At 42.8% G+C, this 17,446-nt stretch overlaps 1 protein-coding gene across 8 annotated transcripts in view; it reads right to left on the reverse strand.

The window, feature by feature from the left end:
• The window catches only part of MSRA (methionine sulfoxide reductase A), a 482,141-nt gene that overhangs the window by 202,063 nt on the left and 262,632 nt on the right, over window positions 1-17,446 (reverse strand). For all 8 annotated transcript variants that reach the window (XM_036106018.2, XM_036106015.2, XM_036106014.2 and 5 more), the window contains one exon: window positions 4,029-4,133. In XM_036106018.2, coding sequence (XP_035961911.1) covers window positions 4,029-4,133 — 105 coding nt within the window. The remainder of the gene's footprint in view (window positions 1-4,028; window positions 4,134-17,446) is intronic.

Consider the following 17,446-nt stretch of genomic DNA (forward strand, 5'->3'; position numbering starts at 1 on the left):
TCAGGGAGTGGGCTTCAAATTCTTACCTCAGAAAATTTACATGTGACTACATGTTTTGGACCTTCAGGGTTCCCTGGGAATATTAAATTCATTGGCCCTGGAGTTCTGAATTTACGTTTTTTGCTTCTGAAGTTCCAGTGTTAACATATACTTGTTTTAATGATTTCAGGTTAGTTAGTAAATGTCTTATACACATTTATCTGAATACTCATTTGATCTCAGTACATTTGGATTAAACTATTTTTCTCCCTATAGAAATATACTTTCTCTGTGCATTAGGAGGCTGGATACTGCTGCTTTTTATGGACAACTTGGTGATTCAGCACCACCTAACACAGTGTCTGGCAAGCAGAGGAGACACAAGATCAGTGTCATTAATGACTGTCTTTCATAGTAGTTTAGAAATATTGAGATGATCTGATATGTATTCAGGCCATATATCCCAAATCTCAAGCCCCAATTCTGAATTCTGAATTACCAAGGAACCCCCTACTCAAACCACCAACAGGTCTTGAGGAAACAATCTTTAGTGTCCTCCACTCCATGTCTGAGTCAGGGATAAAATTATTAACCAAATAGCTTTAGACCTCTGATTTGTAGAGCCAAATGAACATGGTTAACTAATAAACACATATAATAATATGTGTAATAATATGTGTGATTTAATAAGCATAATGATTCAGTTGAATGAGTGGGTTAGCAAGGATTTTTGTTGTTGTTGCAAGTAATAGAAACCCAACAAACTAGCTTAAGTTAAAAAAGATGAAGGAGAGGGCGCCTGGGTGGCTCAGTTGGTTAAGCGACTGCCTTCGGCTCAGGTCATGATCCTGGAGTCCTGGGATCGAGTCCCGCATCGGGCTCCCTGCTCGGCAGGGAGTCTGCTTCTCCCTCTGACCCTCCCAACCCTCCCCCCTCTCATGTGCTCTCTCTCTCAGTCTCTCTCTCTCAAATAAATAAATAAAATCTTTAAAAAAATAAAAAAATTAAAAATTAAAAAAAAAATAAAAAAAATAAAAAAGATGAAGGAGAAGGGTAGGTACCTAGGAGTTCTCATAACTGAGAGGACCTCAGTCTTCTGAAGATTCTTTCTTCCCATCTCTTGTTTCTCAGTGTCTCTGCTCATCTTCCTCCCTTGCTTCTCCTGTGGACAAGCTCTTTCCACACACAGAGCACCTCCACCTTGGCAGCCCCAGAAAAGAGAGAACACCTTTTTCTCTCCCATGACAGTCCCAGGGAAGGACTCCAAATGGTCCTGCTTGGGTCACATGCCCATTCCTTGAATCAAACACTGTTGCCAACAGGAAAAGATAATGTGATTGGCCAGGCGTGGGTCATGTGATTACTCATTTCACCCTATTTCCAGAAGTGTCGTGGGAAACTCTAGAATGCAGAAAAAGATTTTTCCATGGCCCATTACACTAAACTCTCCAACAAAATAATCTTGGTAATAATGTGGGAAGACCAGCTACCCTGTGATTTAATCTCTGTGAATGTGTACACTGCATCAAGCACTATTCTAAGTAGAGACAGACATATGCAAGGGTTGAAAAACTCTCCCCCTACATGCAAAATTTGTCTAAAATATCAGTGTAAAAAATATGTCACTCAACAATCAAATCCTATTGTCCGTGAACCCCATCAGTAGCAATTTCATCTTTTGGCTTATAGAATTGAAGCTGAAGATTAACCAGATGATCTCTAAAGTCTCTTCTAGTCTCTGAGTCTATGAACTCTTTGTTAGAATCAAAATACCTCTGGAAGAATAGTATACCACGCTATTACTTTACTGGATAGTGTTATGGGCTAAACTGTATCTTCCCCAAATTCATATGTTGAAGCTCTAATCTTTAGTACCTCAGAATATCATCTTATTTGGAGACAGAGTCTTTAAAGATTAAAATTAAATCAGGTCATTTGGGTGGGCTCTAATCCAGTATGGCTGGTGTTTTTATAGGAAGAGGAGATGAGGACAAAGGTACACATAGAGGAAAGACCATGTGAGGACCCAGGGAGAACACGGACATCGACAAGCCAAGGAGAGCCTCAGAAAAATCCAACCGTGCCAAGGCCTTCATCTCGGACTTCTAGCCTCCTGAACTGTGAGAAAATAACTTTCGTTGTTTAAGCTGCCCAATCTGTAGTACTTTGTTATTAGCAAATAATACACACAATAAACCAAGAATTTCAAAGAGGACTGAGGCACAGTGGAGACAAATTTGATACATGGGATGGGGGAGAAAAGAGGTTTTTTTAAGGTTCTTTTAAAAAGTAGAACTCCCCCTAAGACTCAGGGGCCAGTACTAGTGACATTGTTAACTGAGGTGTGCTGGTAAAGATGTGATAAAATAGGTAAGAAGTTAAGAGAAGGAAGGAGAGAGAAGTGCATGACAGACTTCACCCTTTTTGAAATTTTGCCAGGGCTAGGCATAGGGTGATTATATCAGGACATGACACTATGGTTGGCCAAGCTAAAGGCCACATACCCAACCTTGTGGGCCTGTGGGGAGCCAGATTCCTACATGACTTCAGGCTGCCTTGGGCTCCTAATGTGTGTCCCCACTGAGAACTTTGAAGCTCTAAGCATCCCGCCCTGACCTTAGGTTTTGAGAGCCAAATGCCTATGCACCTGGATCTAAAGGCTCACCAGCATGAGCTCTTAGCCATCATCACTCTTATTTATGATGCTCACTGTCAGAGCTTCCTGCTGAGCCAACCCTAAGTTTGTTAGGCCCGCCTTTCACATATGATAGGCCAGGTCCAGAAGTCCAAACCAGGGTGAATCTGAACCTTCTGATTATAGTATTCTTACCCTACCAGTCCTCTACATCCCCTGCCCCATACCTCGTCACTCTCCTGCTAGAAACTCATCCCCCCATATCAAAACAGGAAAGCCGGCTCCTGGCCTCCTTCCTAAGCCTTCACCCACCCTGATGGATTTGCCTGGATCCTGTACCTGCATTACCCTGGCTCATTTATCATTTTGCTACTCTTGCCTTACCTCTGACCTTTGCCCTCTAGCAAATCACCCAGGCACTGGGTGGTACTTAGAACCAGAACTCAAGACCCACCCCCCCGTGCTGCCGGGGTCGGTCAAATTAAAATTCCACCACAAAGCACAATGCATATTTGGAAAAACACATCCCTTCTTCAGAAACAGCCAACACAGCATACCTGCTACACAAAAACCTGACACCAAAGGGAAAATATTTTTGTTAAACAGACTGATTGCTAAATGAACAGGGTTTGTGAAAATCACATCTATTATATAGGACTTCTCAGTTCATAAGCCTCATAATATCAGATCATCATATTGGCAAGGCAGTGCTTGTAGGGCTGTTAGGATGAAATCTGGAAATTGCTTCATTATTGAATATTACAAATGATATTTGCCAACAGGGAATTTCGCTTGCGTGTGCCTTCAGATAAAATTTCTGGCCACCATTGTTTATAGCCCAAATATATTAATATCGCCATATAACAAATTCTAAAGAAGACAAATGAAATATTTAAATAACCCAAGCATTGTGGACCCACTGAATACTGCATTTTACCTTTACGTTCTTCTTTTTTTTTTTTTTTTATCACCCGGAGACATTAAAAAAAAACAAAAAAAAGCCTGATAACGTCAAAAGATGAGAAAGACTAAATTCAGGGAAATAAAGGAACCATAAATCAAGAAAACTTTGGAGCTGCTAGAAAGACACTTTAATTTTGTAGACAAAAGACTGCATTAAGGAGGAATAATGCAATAATCAAAGGTGAACGAATCTCTATTGTCTGGCGTCTTTCTCTGTGGGAATTTTCCCACCCCTGACAGCTGTAAAGGCGGGAGGAGCGCAGACTGTGGCTGCGCCTTTATTCTCTCCCCCGCTTGCTCCCCAGCCCCTCCTCTCCTCCGTCAATAAATGTCTGCAATCATATTCTTGAGCTCCTGTGTGATTTCAAGGTTCATCTCTTCCATGCAGCTCAAACACTAATTATCCCAGCTGTAATTAGTAAGATAATTAAATACTGGCTCACTCATCTACCTTGGGTCGGGTCATGATTCTCCCAGAAGACCTTGAGCAGTTCCTCAAAGCTGATGCGTTCTGGCTGGTACACCACTCGGACTACTTCTGCGTGGCCAGTTTTTCCTTGAAAGAAACAGAACGTACAACAAAAATTTACTGACACCACCAATTTACTACAAGTGATCTGTTTCCAAAGAACCACCAGACAAGGGCTAACATCCTTCCCTCCACAGGAAGGGTGGGAGTCTAACTGTACGTTAGCTAACGATCTCATAGCAAGTCTGTCGCTGGCTCTGTCCCCATAAAAGCATACAGTTGTCCTCTGGCAAGCTTCCTCAGGATGATGACTTCTCGTCATTGTGCTCTAATTTTCTTCTTGAATTTCACGAGAAAACAAACTCGGGTTTTCTTTCTTTCTTTCTTTTTTCTTTCTTTTTTTTTTTTTGATCTCACCCTTATGAAACCTTATGGATCTAATCTGACATAGCGCTCAAGGTTTGAAACTCGGTGAGGGGAACGAGCCAATTTATTTGTATCATCACTTCCTGCTATATGCAGTAGGCGCAGCTGCACCACGGGGTGACATGGTGCCAGAGCGGGAAACTGTAACAAACAGGCTTATATCTCGTCCACATGAGATCAATTCATTAACGGAGGGACATATTCGCTGTGCCGTTAACACGGGGGCAAGGGGTCGGGTTCACATAGCCAGCGGGGTGGCAAGTATTTTCTCAGCCTAATTCATCTCTGTGGTAAACAACGACCGCAGTGATGGTCTCTCCGTTAGCATGCCCATTCTCACAGGTGGTCCCCGAGGTTCTGTAGATCAGGGAAGTGGGTGTTTGTAGTAGCCCTTGTACCGACAGAATTCATGCCCTTCCTTATTTTACAGTGTTAGAATATAGTAAATAATAGAACCCTCCATATATATCATCTCTCTATTTAAATTTGTTTTCCACCTCTTTCCGGTCACCTTATGTGTGGTAAAGAATTTAGCTTTGCCCAAAGAGATATCTGCCTTGGTCTCTGGAAGGTAATCTGTGTCACACCTTATAGGAATGTCCTTCTTTAAGGCGGGGCTGGCCACAGCAACAGTCTTAGGGTGGAAGCTGGCCCCTTGGAATCTTAGGGTCCGGATGGCCACACCCAACAGTGTTAGGATCAGGGCTGGCTATGCCAGACAGACCAACCATGTGCTGAGACTGGGGGCTTTGGGTAATACAGAATCAGCTGACCTGAAGACTGAGTTCAACCAGGTGGGCAATCCCATCAATCATGCCTATGTAATGAAGCCCCAATAATAACTCTGAACATCAAAGCATGGGGGAGCTTCCTGGTTGACAATACTCTTTGCGTGTTGTCACAGATGGATGCCAGGAGGGTAACACATCCTGACTGCATGGGAGACAACACAGGAACTTGGCACTGGAACCCTTCCAAACTCTGCCCTACGTGTCTCTCCGTTTGGCTGATTTTGATTTGTATCCTCTCCCTGTGATAAACTGTACCTCTGAGGGTAACTGTTCTCAGTGAGTTCTTTGAGTCCTAAATGATCAGACCTCACAGTAGTTTGGGAATCCCTTGAACTTCACCTTAGTTTGCAATAGCATTTGCCCATAGGTTGGTGATCTTACTTTAATTCTCACAATGATTTTACTGAGTGGAAAACTGAGATACTTAGAAGTTACATTTGCCCAAGGTCAAATGGAGCTAGTGAATTTCCGAACCATAACCTAAAAACCTTCCGGGTTTTTTTGTCCAGGATTCTGTCCAATAAACAAAGCAAAGAAAGCAAAGTGAACATGAATCCATAAAAGAAAAAAAAAATCTATTCATTATCTTTCATCTTTTTTTAATATTTAATTTCTGATTGTAGAAATAATAATTTGCAAACAATATGAACCTTAGAAAATGTACAGAAGTATAAAAAAGAAAATAAAAATCACATATTATATTCTGACCACATACGGTAAGTACTATCAATATGTTTTACACATCACTTTCTGGATATGTACCAGATACACACGAGTGCACGTGTGTTCATACACACACACACACACACCATGCACAATTTGCTTTATTGTAATCATGGCATCATGCTTTTTTTCCACTTACCAGCATGTTGTATTTTCCCATATCACTGGAATTTTTAGGAAATGCCACTTATAATGACTATATAACACTCCAAAGATGGTTGTACTATTATTCAATCATCCCCTGTCATTGGGGTTTTACACTGAATCCTATTTTTATCTATCAGTGTAAATATCTTTCCACATTTCCAAGACTGCCTCAAGCCACAGTTACATAAGTGGGATTTCTAAATCAATGCTTACAAACATTTTTAAGTTTCTTTCTATCTAGTGCTTAGCTGCTATTCAGTAAAGTTGACCCAATTTTCTCTCCCCATTGGCAGCACGTTTCAGGGCCAGTCTCAGTCACTATTATAACGTTTTTAACTTTTACCAATTTATAGCGGGACAACAGTGTCCTATCATTTTATTTTCAATGAGTTTAGTTATTAGTAAGGTAAAAAAAAAATCATGTTTATTAATTTTAATTTATTTGCTCTAAGTTTTGTAATACCCTTTTTATATTGGGTTATTCATATTTTAAATGAACTGGTCATTTTATATAATTTTAATTCAAAGATTACAGTCATGGAAGGAAGCAAATAAACAGATTTTATACTCACAGATATGAAAAGAATTATGGGAGAACTATGGGAGGAAGATACACTAAATATAAAAATCATGTTATTGTAAAACCACTTTTGAGCCCACTTTAAAATCTTATTATTTTGTATTTTGAAATGTTTCAATGAATGATTTAACAACATAAGAATTAAACTCTCTAAATATTACAATAGCAACAATATGTAACAAGCATGACAAATGTATTTGGTAAGAAAAGCATAGAAACCACATTAGAAATCTAGGCAAAAGATATTAACAGGCAGTGCACATAGGAAGAAATAAATGTAAATCAAGATTGAAAAGTGCTCAACATTTCTAGTGATAAAAGCAAATAAAGGCATATTGAAACATGAACATACCATCTCTTATTACATTTTGTAAAACCACTTAAAAATGTATCTAGTGCTAATGAGGAGACTATAACACTGGCACCCTTACTTGGCTGGTGACAGCATAACCAACCATGCCCTTTCCAAGAGCCACAAAGATGAAAATTAACTTGCCTTCACTAAGTGACCCAGAAAATCTATCTCAAAGATATAACCCCAAATAATGGAAAAGATATGTACGTGCAAAAAAAAAAAAAAATTTTCACTCCATCATTACTACAATAGTGGAGTACTATAAGAAATCCAAAAGTCAAATAAAAAAGGAAACCAAGTATGGGATAGCCACATGATGAAGTATCATGTAACCATTAAAATGCAATGTCCTAACCCTAGTGAAAACTGTTACCATTCACTGAAGTCTGACAAAATGGCAACCACTTTACTTACTTGATGTTCTTTAACGCTCACAACAAATTTTTTCCCAACTTTTTTCTATTGTGGAAAATACACATAACAAAATGTACCATCTTAACCATCTTTTAAGCATACGGTTCGGTGGCATTAAGTACATTCGCACTGTTGTGCTAGTATCACCACCATCCATCTCCAGAACATTTTCATCTTGCAAAACTGAAACTATCCATCAAACACAAAGTCCTCATTTCTCTCCTACCCCCAACCCCAGGCGACCACCATTCTACCTCCGTCTCTGTGAATTTGACCACTCTGGGTACCTCATAAAAGTGAAATCATACAGTGTTTTTCACTCAGCATAACGTTCTCAGGGTTCACCCGTTATAGAGTGTGTCAGAATTTCCTTCCTTTTTAGGCTGAGTAATATTCCAGTGTGTGGACAGACCACATTGGGTGTATCCATTCATCTGTCAGTGGACATTTGGGTTGCTTCCACCTTTTGGCTACTGTGAATAATGCTGCTATAAACACGGGCATACAAATATTTCTCACAACCATTTTACAAGAGAAGTGCAGCCCCCCTTTTAAAGATGAGGCAGCTAAGTCCTATCCACAGGTTTTCTCACACAATATCTCACAACCAGTAAGTAGCAGGATCTAGTGAAGAGTCAACCAGTGAAGATCTCATTCTATGACCACAGTGCAGGCTCCTGATCGTAGACCCCTGAAGCCACCAAGTGACAGCAAATGTCACATAGGCAGTGGCCCAGATGAGAAATCACAGCTGTGGGGTAATTGACATCCAGGCTGTCAAAACTATTTTCCCGGATTAGGCTCTTCTTTTGTGGTAACAATATGGGGTCAGGAAAGATTTCCACAAACATTTTCAGACATAATCTGGGCACTGACATTATTTGTGGAGAGGTTTAAAGAAGCTTGGTTGTTTAAAAGAAACTACTACCATTAAAATTCAACATCCATCTGCATTGACAAACAGTGGGGAGAAGCCCTCGTCAAACTCACCTTTAAGTTTCTTTATTTTATTTCTCCAAAGTACAAGAGTCTGTGTAAAAATACACAGTGCAAATGATCAAAAGGATTAAGGGGCTAGGAACCACTTACAGAAATGCCCAGGCCTCCAGGAACTCACCAATGTGCTAGGCTAATTTGATTCCCGAGACCAATCTGCAAATACTTTCTGGTGCTTCCAGAGATAAAAGGCTATATCTTAAAAATACTTTGAGCTGTTTCTTCATGTAACATCGTGCAAATAGCATGATAGATGTGATGTGCAAACGTGCTTGTTAACAATGCGCAGCAGCGTTAGAGGTGTTTTAACACTCTTTTAACACTGTTGTTCAAAAAAATCTTGAAAGGAAATGAAAAGGACAAATGTCTTCTCTGAGCATTTCCCAGTGTGGCCTTACCCCGTGACCCCAAAGAAAGGTGAGTGGATGCAGAGGGGTAGGTTATGGGCAGTCCATTCCTTGTAAGACAAAATATCCCAGAAGAGATATAAAGGAGTGTCCTGGGCACTGAAAAATCAGGCACTCCAGAGTCATCTAGAGCTTTGTGGGAGCCAAGTCATCTGTGGAACCAGGCATTTTCAAGGAGAACCCCAAAATAAATTAGCCTATCTTGAAAGTCCTATGTCACAGCTTTCCATCCCATAGGGAAAATGTTATCTTCAACTCTTCCAGGTTAGGGCAATGAGTTTTTGCTACTGTCAGGCTGGTAAGAAGGAAAGAGAGAGCAGGAAGGTGGCCTCCCCAGTAGATGAGAACAGGAGAGAGCTGGGAAGCTGGTGAGATGCAGGGGAGAGCAGGGGAGCGTAGCAGGGGGCAGTGCTGTGTGCTGGTGAGCAGCACCCACTCAGGAGCCAGACTGCGTGGGCCGCCATGCTGGCTCTGCCACTTGGCGGGCACGTGACCTTGGCGGGACCGGGGAGAGAAAAAAAGGGTGGTTCAAATCAGAGCTCCCTGGCATAGGAGCCAGGTCTTCCACAAGGGGCCCATGCTCATTTTTGAAGGCCCTTTATTCTACTTAACCACTCTGTGCCTCAGTTCCCTCATCTGCAAAATGTGGAATTAGAACAGTGCCTGACACAGAGGATATCAGTCTATCTAATGCTCTATGCCTCATGATCAAACGTTGTATTATTATAATTATTCTCTACTCAGCTGGGATGTAACGGGAAAAGTCTGAAACTAAAGTCACAAGAAGTAACTTAAGCCATAGTTCTAACAAGTAGTTTGACACTTTTTTGACTGTGATCTCGAGTCTCCTACTTTTCTGGATGGAACTAAAAATAACGTCTGTTGGAAGAGTCATCAAGATGAAATGAGGTCATATGTGGGAAAGTTCTGGGGAAGAGTAAAGCTCTCTGTACGTAAATATGAGGCTTCTACGGTTATTTCCCTTTTGTGTTTCCTGAACAGGGACGCCTTCCCCATAAGGACTAAATTCCAAGAGAAAACACACGATATAAGGAAGCTTCCAACTCATCAAACTAAATTTTACTTCTGCGAGCGTCTAATCCTGATTTTATTCATGCGTTCATTCTAGAAATATCAGTTAAGTGTCTGCAGGTACGGACGCAGGGGCTGAGGTGAGGTCCCAGCTGACACATTCCAGCCCCGGTGGGTACTGTAGTCAGGCTTTCGTCCACACCAGGCAAGGACCCTGATTCTCACTCTTTTGATGGACTGTGATGAATCACGTGTGATTCACTGTAGAATCAGAACTAAAAAAAGACAGGGGTTCAATGAGAAAGTTCTTAATTCAGGTAAAAAGAAGCAAGCCTCTGGAAGCAGGTAGGAACCTCGCCTCCCTGGACACGCTGTTTCCTACTGTGGTATTATAGCTGCTGACAATGTCTTTTGGACAAGAACCTTTATCCGACAGAGTCAATGGTATTCAGGAGACAGTGCAGAGCGGAAGGCCCCCCACCGCCCCCTGGGCTGCAGGCTTCACAATATGTGAGGCCACCTCTCTCAGGTCAAAGCCAAATGACCACAGGCCAGCAGGCGGCAGTCATGAGTGGTCAGAATCACACAGCTAGCATGATAAGCAAGCGAGCTGGGGTTGAGAGCTAGACTCCAAATTCTCAGTAGAAATGGTGGCTCCGCCCCAACAGGGTGGGCAAATCTGATGCAGAGGAGATTTCCACAAGGAGAAGGAGCAGGACCACCCGTGCCAAGGCCAGCTTGAGCCTGGGAGGAGCTCCTGCGGGTGACATCTCGCCTGACCAAGAGGGGTTCCAGAGGCAAGCCAGGCAGCCCAGACCGGCACGCTTTGTGTGGATTCCCAGGTCCCAGTGTGTGAGGAAAAGCCTGGGAGTGAGAGCAGAGCCCCTGCCCTCTGAGCCGGAGAAAGGAAGCCACAGGGCTCCCACTCCCAGTTGTCAGGGCTCCTGGGGCTCTTCGCTGCCACTGCGGGGAGGGTTAGGGAAGGGGCCCCCAACCTGTCCCCTGGCAGACATGCTAGCCGCATGGGCACCCCTTGCTGCGAGAGTGCTTCTGCTTTATCTGCAAGGCAAGGAGAGACCTCCAGGCCTGCTTGCTCCCCTCCCCATGTCATGATCCAGCCACGGGCCACACATCTCAGTCAACAGGATGCCTGCCTGTCTACACCCAGACTGCCGGGCCCCACTCAGGCCGAGGAAGCATGCAGCAGTGCGTTTGGGCCCAGTTGGCATTCTCGGCTTGCCTCCTAGTCACTCACCAGCGGTGTGACCTTGGCCAAGCTCCTTCCTCTCTAAGCTTTAGTTTCCTTATCTGTGAAATGGGGATATTCATAATAGTAACCTCAAGGACTGTTGTGAGGATTAGTTTGATAATCCACAGGAAGTGCTGAGAGTAGTCTGGCCCATCCCATACATGAAAGCCCACCCAATATTAGCTTTATTCGTAATAGTATGGTTAGTATTGTTATTATTACTACTATCACTCTTATTTCATAATTTGGGGGGGTGGGTCCTGGGAATCCGTATTTTTACAAGATTCCCCAAGTGATTCTTAATAGTAATGAAAGTGTGAAAACCACTCATCTTGAGCCCAGGGCACGGCCTAAGCAGCCAGCCCTCAACCTCCACTCTCCTGAATCCCAGTACTTGCTGTCTTCATTATCAGGAGGTGCATGGGAGTCCCACAGGCCTTAAGGAAGGAAGGCAGATAGGCAGGAAGGGATGGGTGGGGAGGGAAGGGTGGGGAGGAGAGAGGGGAAGGAGAGCACAGAGGAAAGGAGGAAGGATATTAACCTCTGTTAAAAAATAAACTGAAGCATAATGAACATCCTAAGTGTTTATCTGAGCAAACATCGAAGCACACAGGGCAGCAACAAACCGGAACTCTTGATATGTGTTGATGAAGTTAACACTCACAAAAACCCAGAGGTAAGTAATATCATTTCCATTTTCTGGAGGAGGAAACTGAGCTACAAAGAGGTAAAGGAACCCGAAGTCATACAGATATTAAGTGGCAGAAACTGGACTTGAGCCCAGCACAACATGGCTCCCAGACAGACAATGAGAGGGCAGCGTAAGTAAGGTGGGCTTGTGAGTGGGCACCCTCCTTATCAAGACATCAGATCCATGAGAAAGGAAAAGGCCGTATGGACAGAAGTCAGGGGTGCTTCACGGAAGAAGAGGGGGAGGGCAGCCAGGGCACGGCCATGGTCATAAGCAAAAGCAAGAATTCAAAAAGGATGGGCAAAGAGGCAGGGAGCTCTTCTCTGCCACAGACCTGCTATCACACCCCTGTCACTGGAAACGCCTTTTAGCCGGCCCTTCCTCCAAGCTCCCCTGCTCAACCCAATATAACCACAACGTCCCTGAATTTGGACATAGCACTTTGTATCTGCAAAGTGCTTCTGGATCCACAAATTCATTTTAGCTTCACAGCCACCTTCCCTGTGCAATTAGCAAGATTAATATTATTATGTCCATTTGACTGATAAGAAAGCCAAGGCTTAAAGAGATGGAATAACTTGCTTGGAGTCTCAGAGCTCGTAAGCAACTGAGATAACTGAGAATTTGGTCAATGCACTCCACTCCCAGTTCCTTCTCCCACAACTGTCCTCTGCCCTGGCGCCCACAGGAGTCCTTCCCGGCCACCAGGCCTCTCCAAATCTGGAGTTATCCCCAATCTCATTTCCCCACACTCTCCCTGAGCTAGACAGTTCTTATCCCCAACTCCACCCCTAGCTGCTCTAGTCCCCCAGCCTGCAGTGCCCTCCCTCCAGCCATCTGTAATCAAAGCCCTCCCCTACTTTCAAGGTTCCATTAGGTGCTGCTTCATCCAGGAAGCCTCCTGGAGTATAGGACCTGGAGAAAAGGCATGAAGTAGGTGGAAAAGCACAGTCAGTGGAATCCTATGGGATCTGCTATGCTCAGATCTGGACTTCGTGACTCGGCCAGGTTCCCTGAGGTCCCTCACCAGGTCACTGTGATGAAAAGAGATGATGTATGTGGCAGGTAGGATCTAGCAATTACCATGGGGGTTACTCAGAAAATGGTGTTTCTCTTCCAAACACCACTGACCCAGCCCCGCCGCCCCAGATTCTTCTTCACTTGGGACCAATCCCACACCTTGTAACACTTGAGTCCTGACGGTTTTTGAGCACTTACTTAGTTTTTCCATACACAAGTGAACTCCTTGAGAAGACGAGCCATGACAATGGCTCTCCTCTGTCATCCCCCAGGACTGGGGCCATGATCGGACATTAATAAATACATACAGATCAGAGGATTCTTTGTGCTGAATTTTTCTACCACTTACTTAGCCTTCCTCTGGATAAGTGTCCACACTGGCCCCGGCACTGCTCACCTGCACGAGGATCAGTCTCCTAAATGGGATTATAGATCAATGCTCTACTCTGCCTCTCTGTCCCTAACTGTGGAACTCTATGATGCATGTTTCTGTATGTTAATGACTTCAAATGGATTCAGCTACTACCCAGAGAAATGTATTAGATGCAACCAATGCAACCTTACTACCTTGCAACACCGTGTTTTGTATGCTCACTAAATTCCTAAATACTTACTGAATGCCTACGAAGTTCCAGGCTCTGCACTAAGTGCTGGGGATTCAATGGTGATAAATGTTAATAAGGTGATAACAAAAACTCCTGCAGCCTGGGTACCGCCTACAGTCTGGGCCCAGGTAAGGAACGGCCCTTTAAAGGAAAAAGACCTGACCTATTTTATTTATCCTACAGGGAAGATGGCAGGGAGAAGTAAGCTATAGTTATTTTTTCATTAAATAATAACCATTTTTCAACTCCCCTCATCTTTCCCAGCCAACAAGACCCATCCAAACCGTTAAACCAAATCAAAGAGCACACAGAAAGATCCAGGTGTTTGAAGGGAAAGGGGGAGCACTGGATGACTAATACCTCCTTTCTCCCATACAAGATTCAAAACACTACTTTCCTCTTGCTAATTAACTACAAAGAGGTAAGATGTCAGCTCGGTTTCATCCTCAGCTCCTGCAGATAGAAAATGTGATTTCCAACAATGTACTCATTATAAAAAAAAAATCCTAATACATCAAAATTGGGTGCCCTGTGGAGTTCATTATAGGATTTGAGGAGTGTCTATACTGTCATTTTATCTTCGCTTTTTTTCTTTTGTCTCATCAGTCACTTAAAATGTCCAAAGAGAAACGTAAGCTTTAAAAAGCATCCTATTGATTGAAAAGTAGGAAAAGTACTGTTGAAGCAATTGCAATTTTTTTTTTGGCCCACCATGGGGAGACATCGTGGGGAATTTATAATCCTCTGGTGTATATTTAATACAGACACATTCTTTAGAGATTATTCTCTCAAAGGAATGCTATAAACATAGTTGAGCACTTCATAAGAAAATTCCTCAAGAAAACAATAAACGACAACCATTACATTCTTTGCACCGCTGGAGGTTTCTTACTGCTACAAAGCTAACTAGTAGGTAACCAGTCTAGGAGTGAGCAGCTGACTAGTTTCTGTATCCAACCTGCTGGTTATAGAGGCGGACCTTCATACCCTTCAAGGTGTTTGTTCCAGAACATGAAGTATATGAAAGGCTCTTGTCATTGGGTTGATCAATGCCCATTTCCTAGGATAGCACCTACTCTCAACCTACTACCAGGGGGACAAGCATTAGGACATATTAGAAAAACTGACCTGCCCAGAAGGGATCATGGTCCCCTTGCAGCCAAGAGAACAAACACACTTCTGTTACGTGGCCTGATTAATACTTAAGAGGGTACTGTACACCGAGAAACTGATTTCTCAATGCTGCTAAATGATCCCAAGTCCAAAACGAGGCCTGCTTGTACCTTGATATCAGTGGGCTTTCCAAGAAGAGTGGTTCACAACCCTATGCCTTCAAATTGCACTTTCTGAAAACTAGTCTCAAACCTCACACTCTACCCCATTCTGGAATTTGGGTACAGGAGATCTGGAGTCAGGCCCGGGCATATGTATCTTCTTCAAAGCTTGACAGGTGCTTCTGATGCAAAGTTGGGAAAGGGAACCATGAAATTAGGCATTGGATATCTGGAGCTATATCCAGGGAGAGGAAACCAGACAGATGATTTTTTAAACAAAGTATCAGGATTATAAGGGACCTGAAAGTTCACCTAACCAAATGCCCCATTGTGTTTTACCCCACAGGGACATTCAGGTGACCATTTCAAGTGAGAGGACACATGCTGCTTCACAAAGTATCCACACCATTGTTGGGCTGTCTTAATTGCTGGAAAGTTCTGCCGTTAAGGAGTCAAACCTTCCTCCTTCTATTCATTGGTCCCGGTTGTGCCTTTTGAGGTCTCATCACTCCTGCACAGTGACTCTTGAAAAGGCTGGAAGCATAGGACATGGTGGTGCAAGTAAATGAGCACTGACTTTGGAGTCAAAAAACCTACTCTTGGGCACATAATTGGCCAGATAAGCAGCAGCTAAGCTTCTCTTTGTCACAAATTCCTCATCTGGAAAATGGGAATACTAAGAGCTGTCCCCATGGATCTTAGAGTATACTTGAGAGCATTCAATAACGCAAATAAAGGGAAAGCCCTCTGGGAACTTAACGGTAGTTATCAAATACACGGTACCAGGATTAGTCCTTCTATAGCCATATACTACTCATGATGAACACATCATGATGGCATGAAGTTCACTATGAAAAACCAACAACTTTCAAACTACGAGGATCTAGGTTAATACAAGCAGAATAATAAGGAATGGTTTCCAAGCAAAGATGAGTTGCTCTGGGTAGGCTGCCAAGGGCAGGTTTTCCTAAAAGTGTATGTGTTCTGAATCTAAGTGAAAAGACAGCTAGTGAACCCCCGCAATCATGAACTGAAAGGTCTTTAAAACCAAGTCAGATTTTTTTTTCATATTCTTCAAACACTATTCTCGACTCATAATAACATGGATGAGAAAAGGCAACCCAATTGAAGCTTGTCATTGCTCATACTGTGGCTGCTTATACAGAATTTCCAGAAGAGCTACTTTAAGGCATACAAAGATAATAATTGCCTATTCATTTTGAACATACACCACATTACAGTTGCTTTTTAAGTTCATGTGGTAGTAGCATATTCTCCCAACTTGAATGGCACATTATTTATAAATACCCCACCCAGGAATGATTTGGCAGGATCCTCCAAGAAGCATGGCTCTGACTTATTTAGATGTCTACATTCATTAACAAGAAATATAACTTCCTGTTTCATTTAAATATTTTTGAGAAGAATGGAACTCTGAACCAAGCCTTTAGATTTTGTACATAATAGCCCCATACTGAAATACTATTTATTGGTGGTCTGGGAAAAGCCTTGGCTTTGTCTCCTTATTTAAATAGTGCCAAAAGTACCAGTTACTTTGTACAAAAAAAAAAAAAAAAAAATCAATCCCACAGCCTGATCTTGAAAGCATATCAATAACATGAGCAACCAAGGCTTAATCTTAATGTTATAACTATGTAAATATCAAATAGAAACTCTTTAAAATATCAGCACAATACCAAACCAGCTGATTCTACACATTCAGTCAAATATAGTCTAATTCAGGCATTTTTTTTTTAAGGTTTTACTTATTCATTTGAGAGAGTAAACGAGTATGAGCATGAGCAGGGGGAAGGAGAGGGAGAAGCAGACTCCCCTGCTGAGCAGGGAGTCCAATGCGGAGCCAGATCCCAGGACCCTGGGATCACAATTGAAAGATGGCAGACGCTTAACGGACTGAGCCACTCAGGTGCCCTAATTCAGGCATTCTTAATGGGGGTAATAGCACTCCCAGGGGGGAGAAAATTGGCTCTTAAGGGACAAAATCATCTTACATATCAAAATGCTGTGGAGGGCCACAGCATATAAACTAATATATAGTATATCTGTGATATTAAATTTTAATGGGGAATAGAGGGAGACAATTAGGAAAGAAATGGCTAAAAAGGCTCCCTAGGATGGCTATGATTTTTTAAATACTGAGAAACACTAATCTAATTAATTCAATTAATACATCAGTACAGTCAAAATGGTGATGCAATTTGCCATAACTCCTGCCTCATTTTCACTTCTGGAGGGGGTTTGTAATAGAACATGACTGCCAGAGGAGGGATTCATTCATCAAGTACTTACGGTACAACTAGCCTGAGCTCTGAGGACTCTTTGGGGGGCAACTAACACAACAATGAAGAAGACAGTTCCTAGCCTAGGGGAGCTCACAGTCCAGGAGGGGAGAGAGACGTACATGAGAACGTACAGGATAAAGCAATGGCTGCTCAGAGAGGGGTGTGCTCAGAGTTCTATGGGAGTGCACAGGAAGAACACCAAGGTCAGCCTTGAAGAGTCCAGGAAGACTGCTCAGTGGAGAGGATCATTCGGTAAGCTCTACCATAGCCAAACTTGACCCCTAGGCCTCTCTCATTCCTGGCAACTTCGGACTTGGCAACCTGGACATCCAGGCAATCCAAAACACAAATGCGGAGCACTTCCTCAGACTATGTGCCTTTGCCCAC

The sequence above is a fragment of the Halichoerus grypus genome, chromosome 3 (genome assembly GCF_964656455.1).
Source record: "Halichoerus grypus chromosome 3, mHalGry1.hap1.1, whole genome shotgun sequence".
In the NCBI taxonomy this organism is placed as follows: domain Eukaryota; kingdom Metazoa; phylum Chordata; class Mammalia; order Carnivora; family Phocidae; genus Halichoerus; species Halichoerus grypus.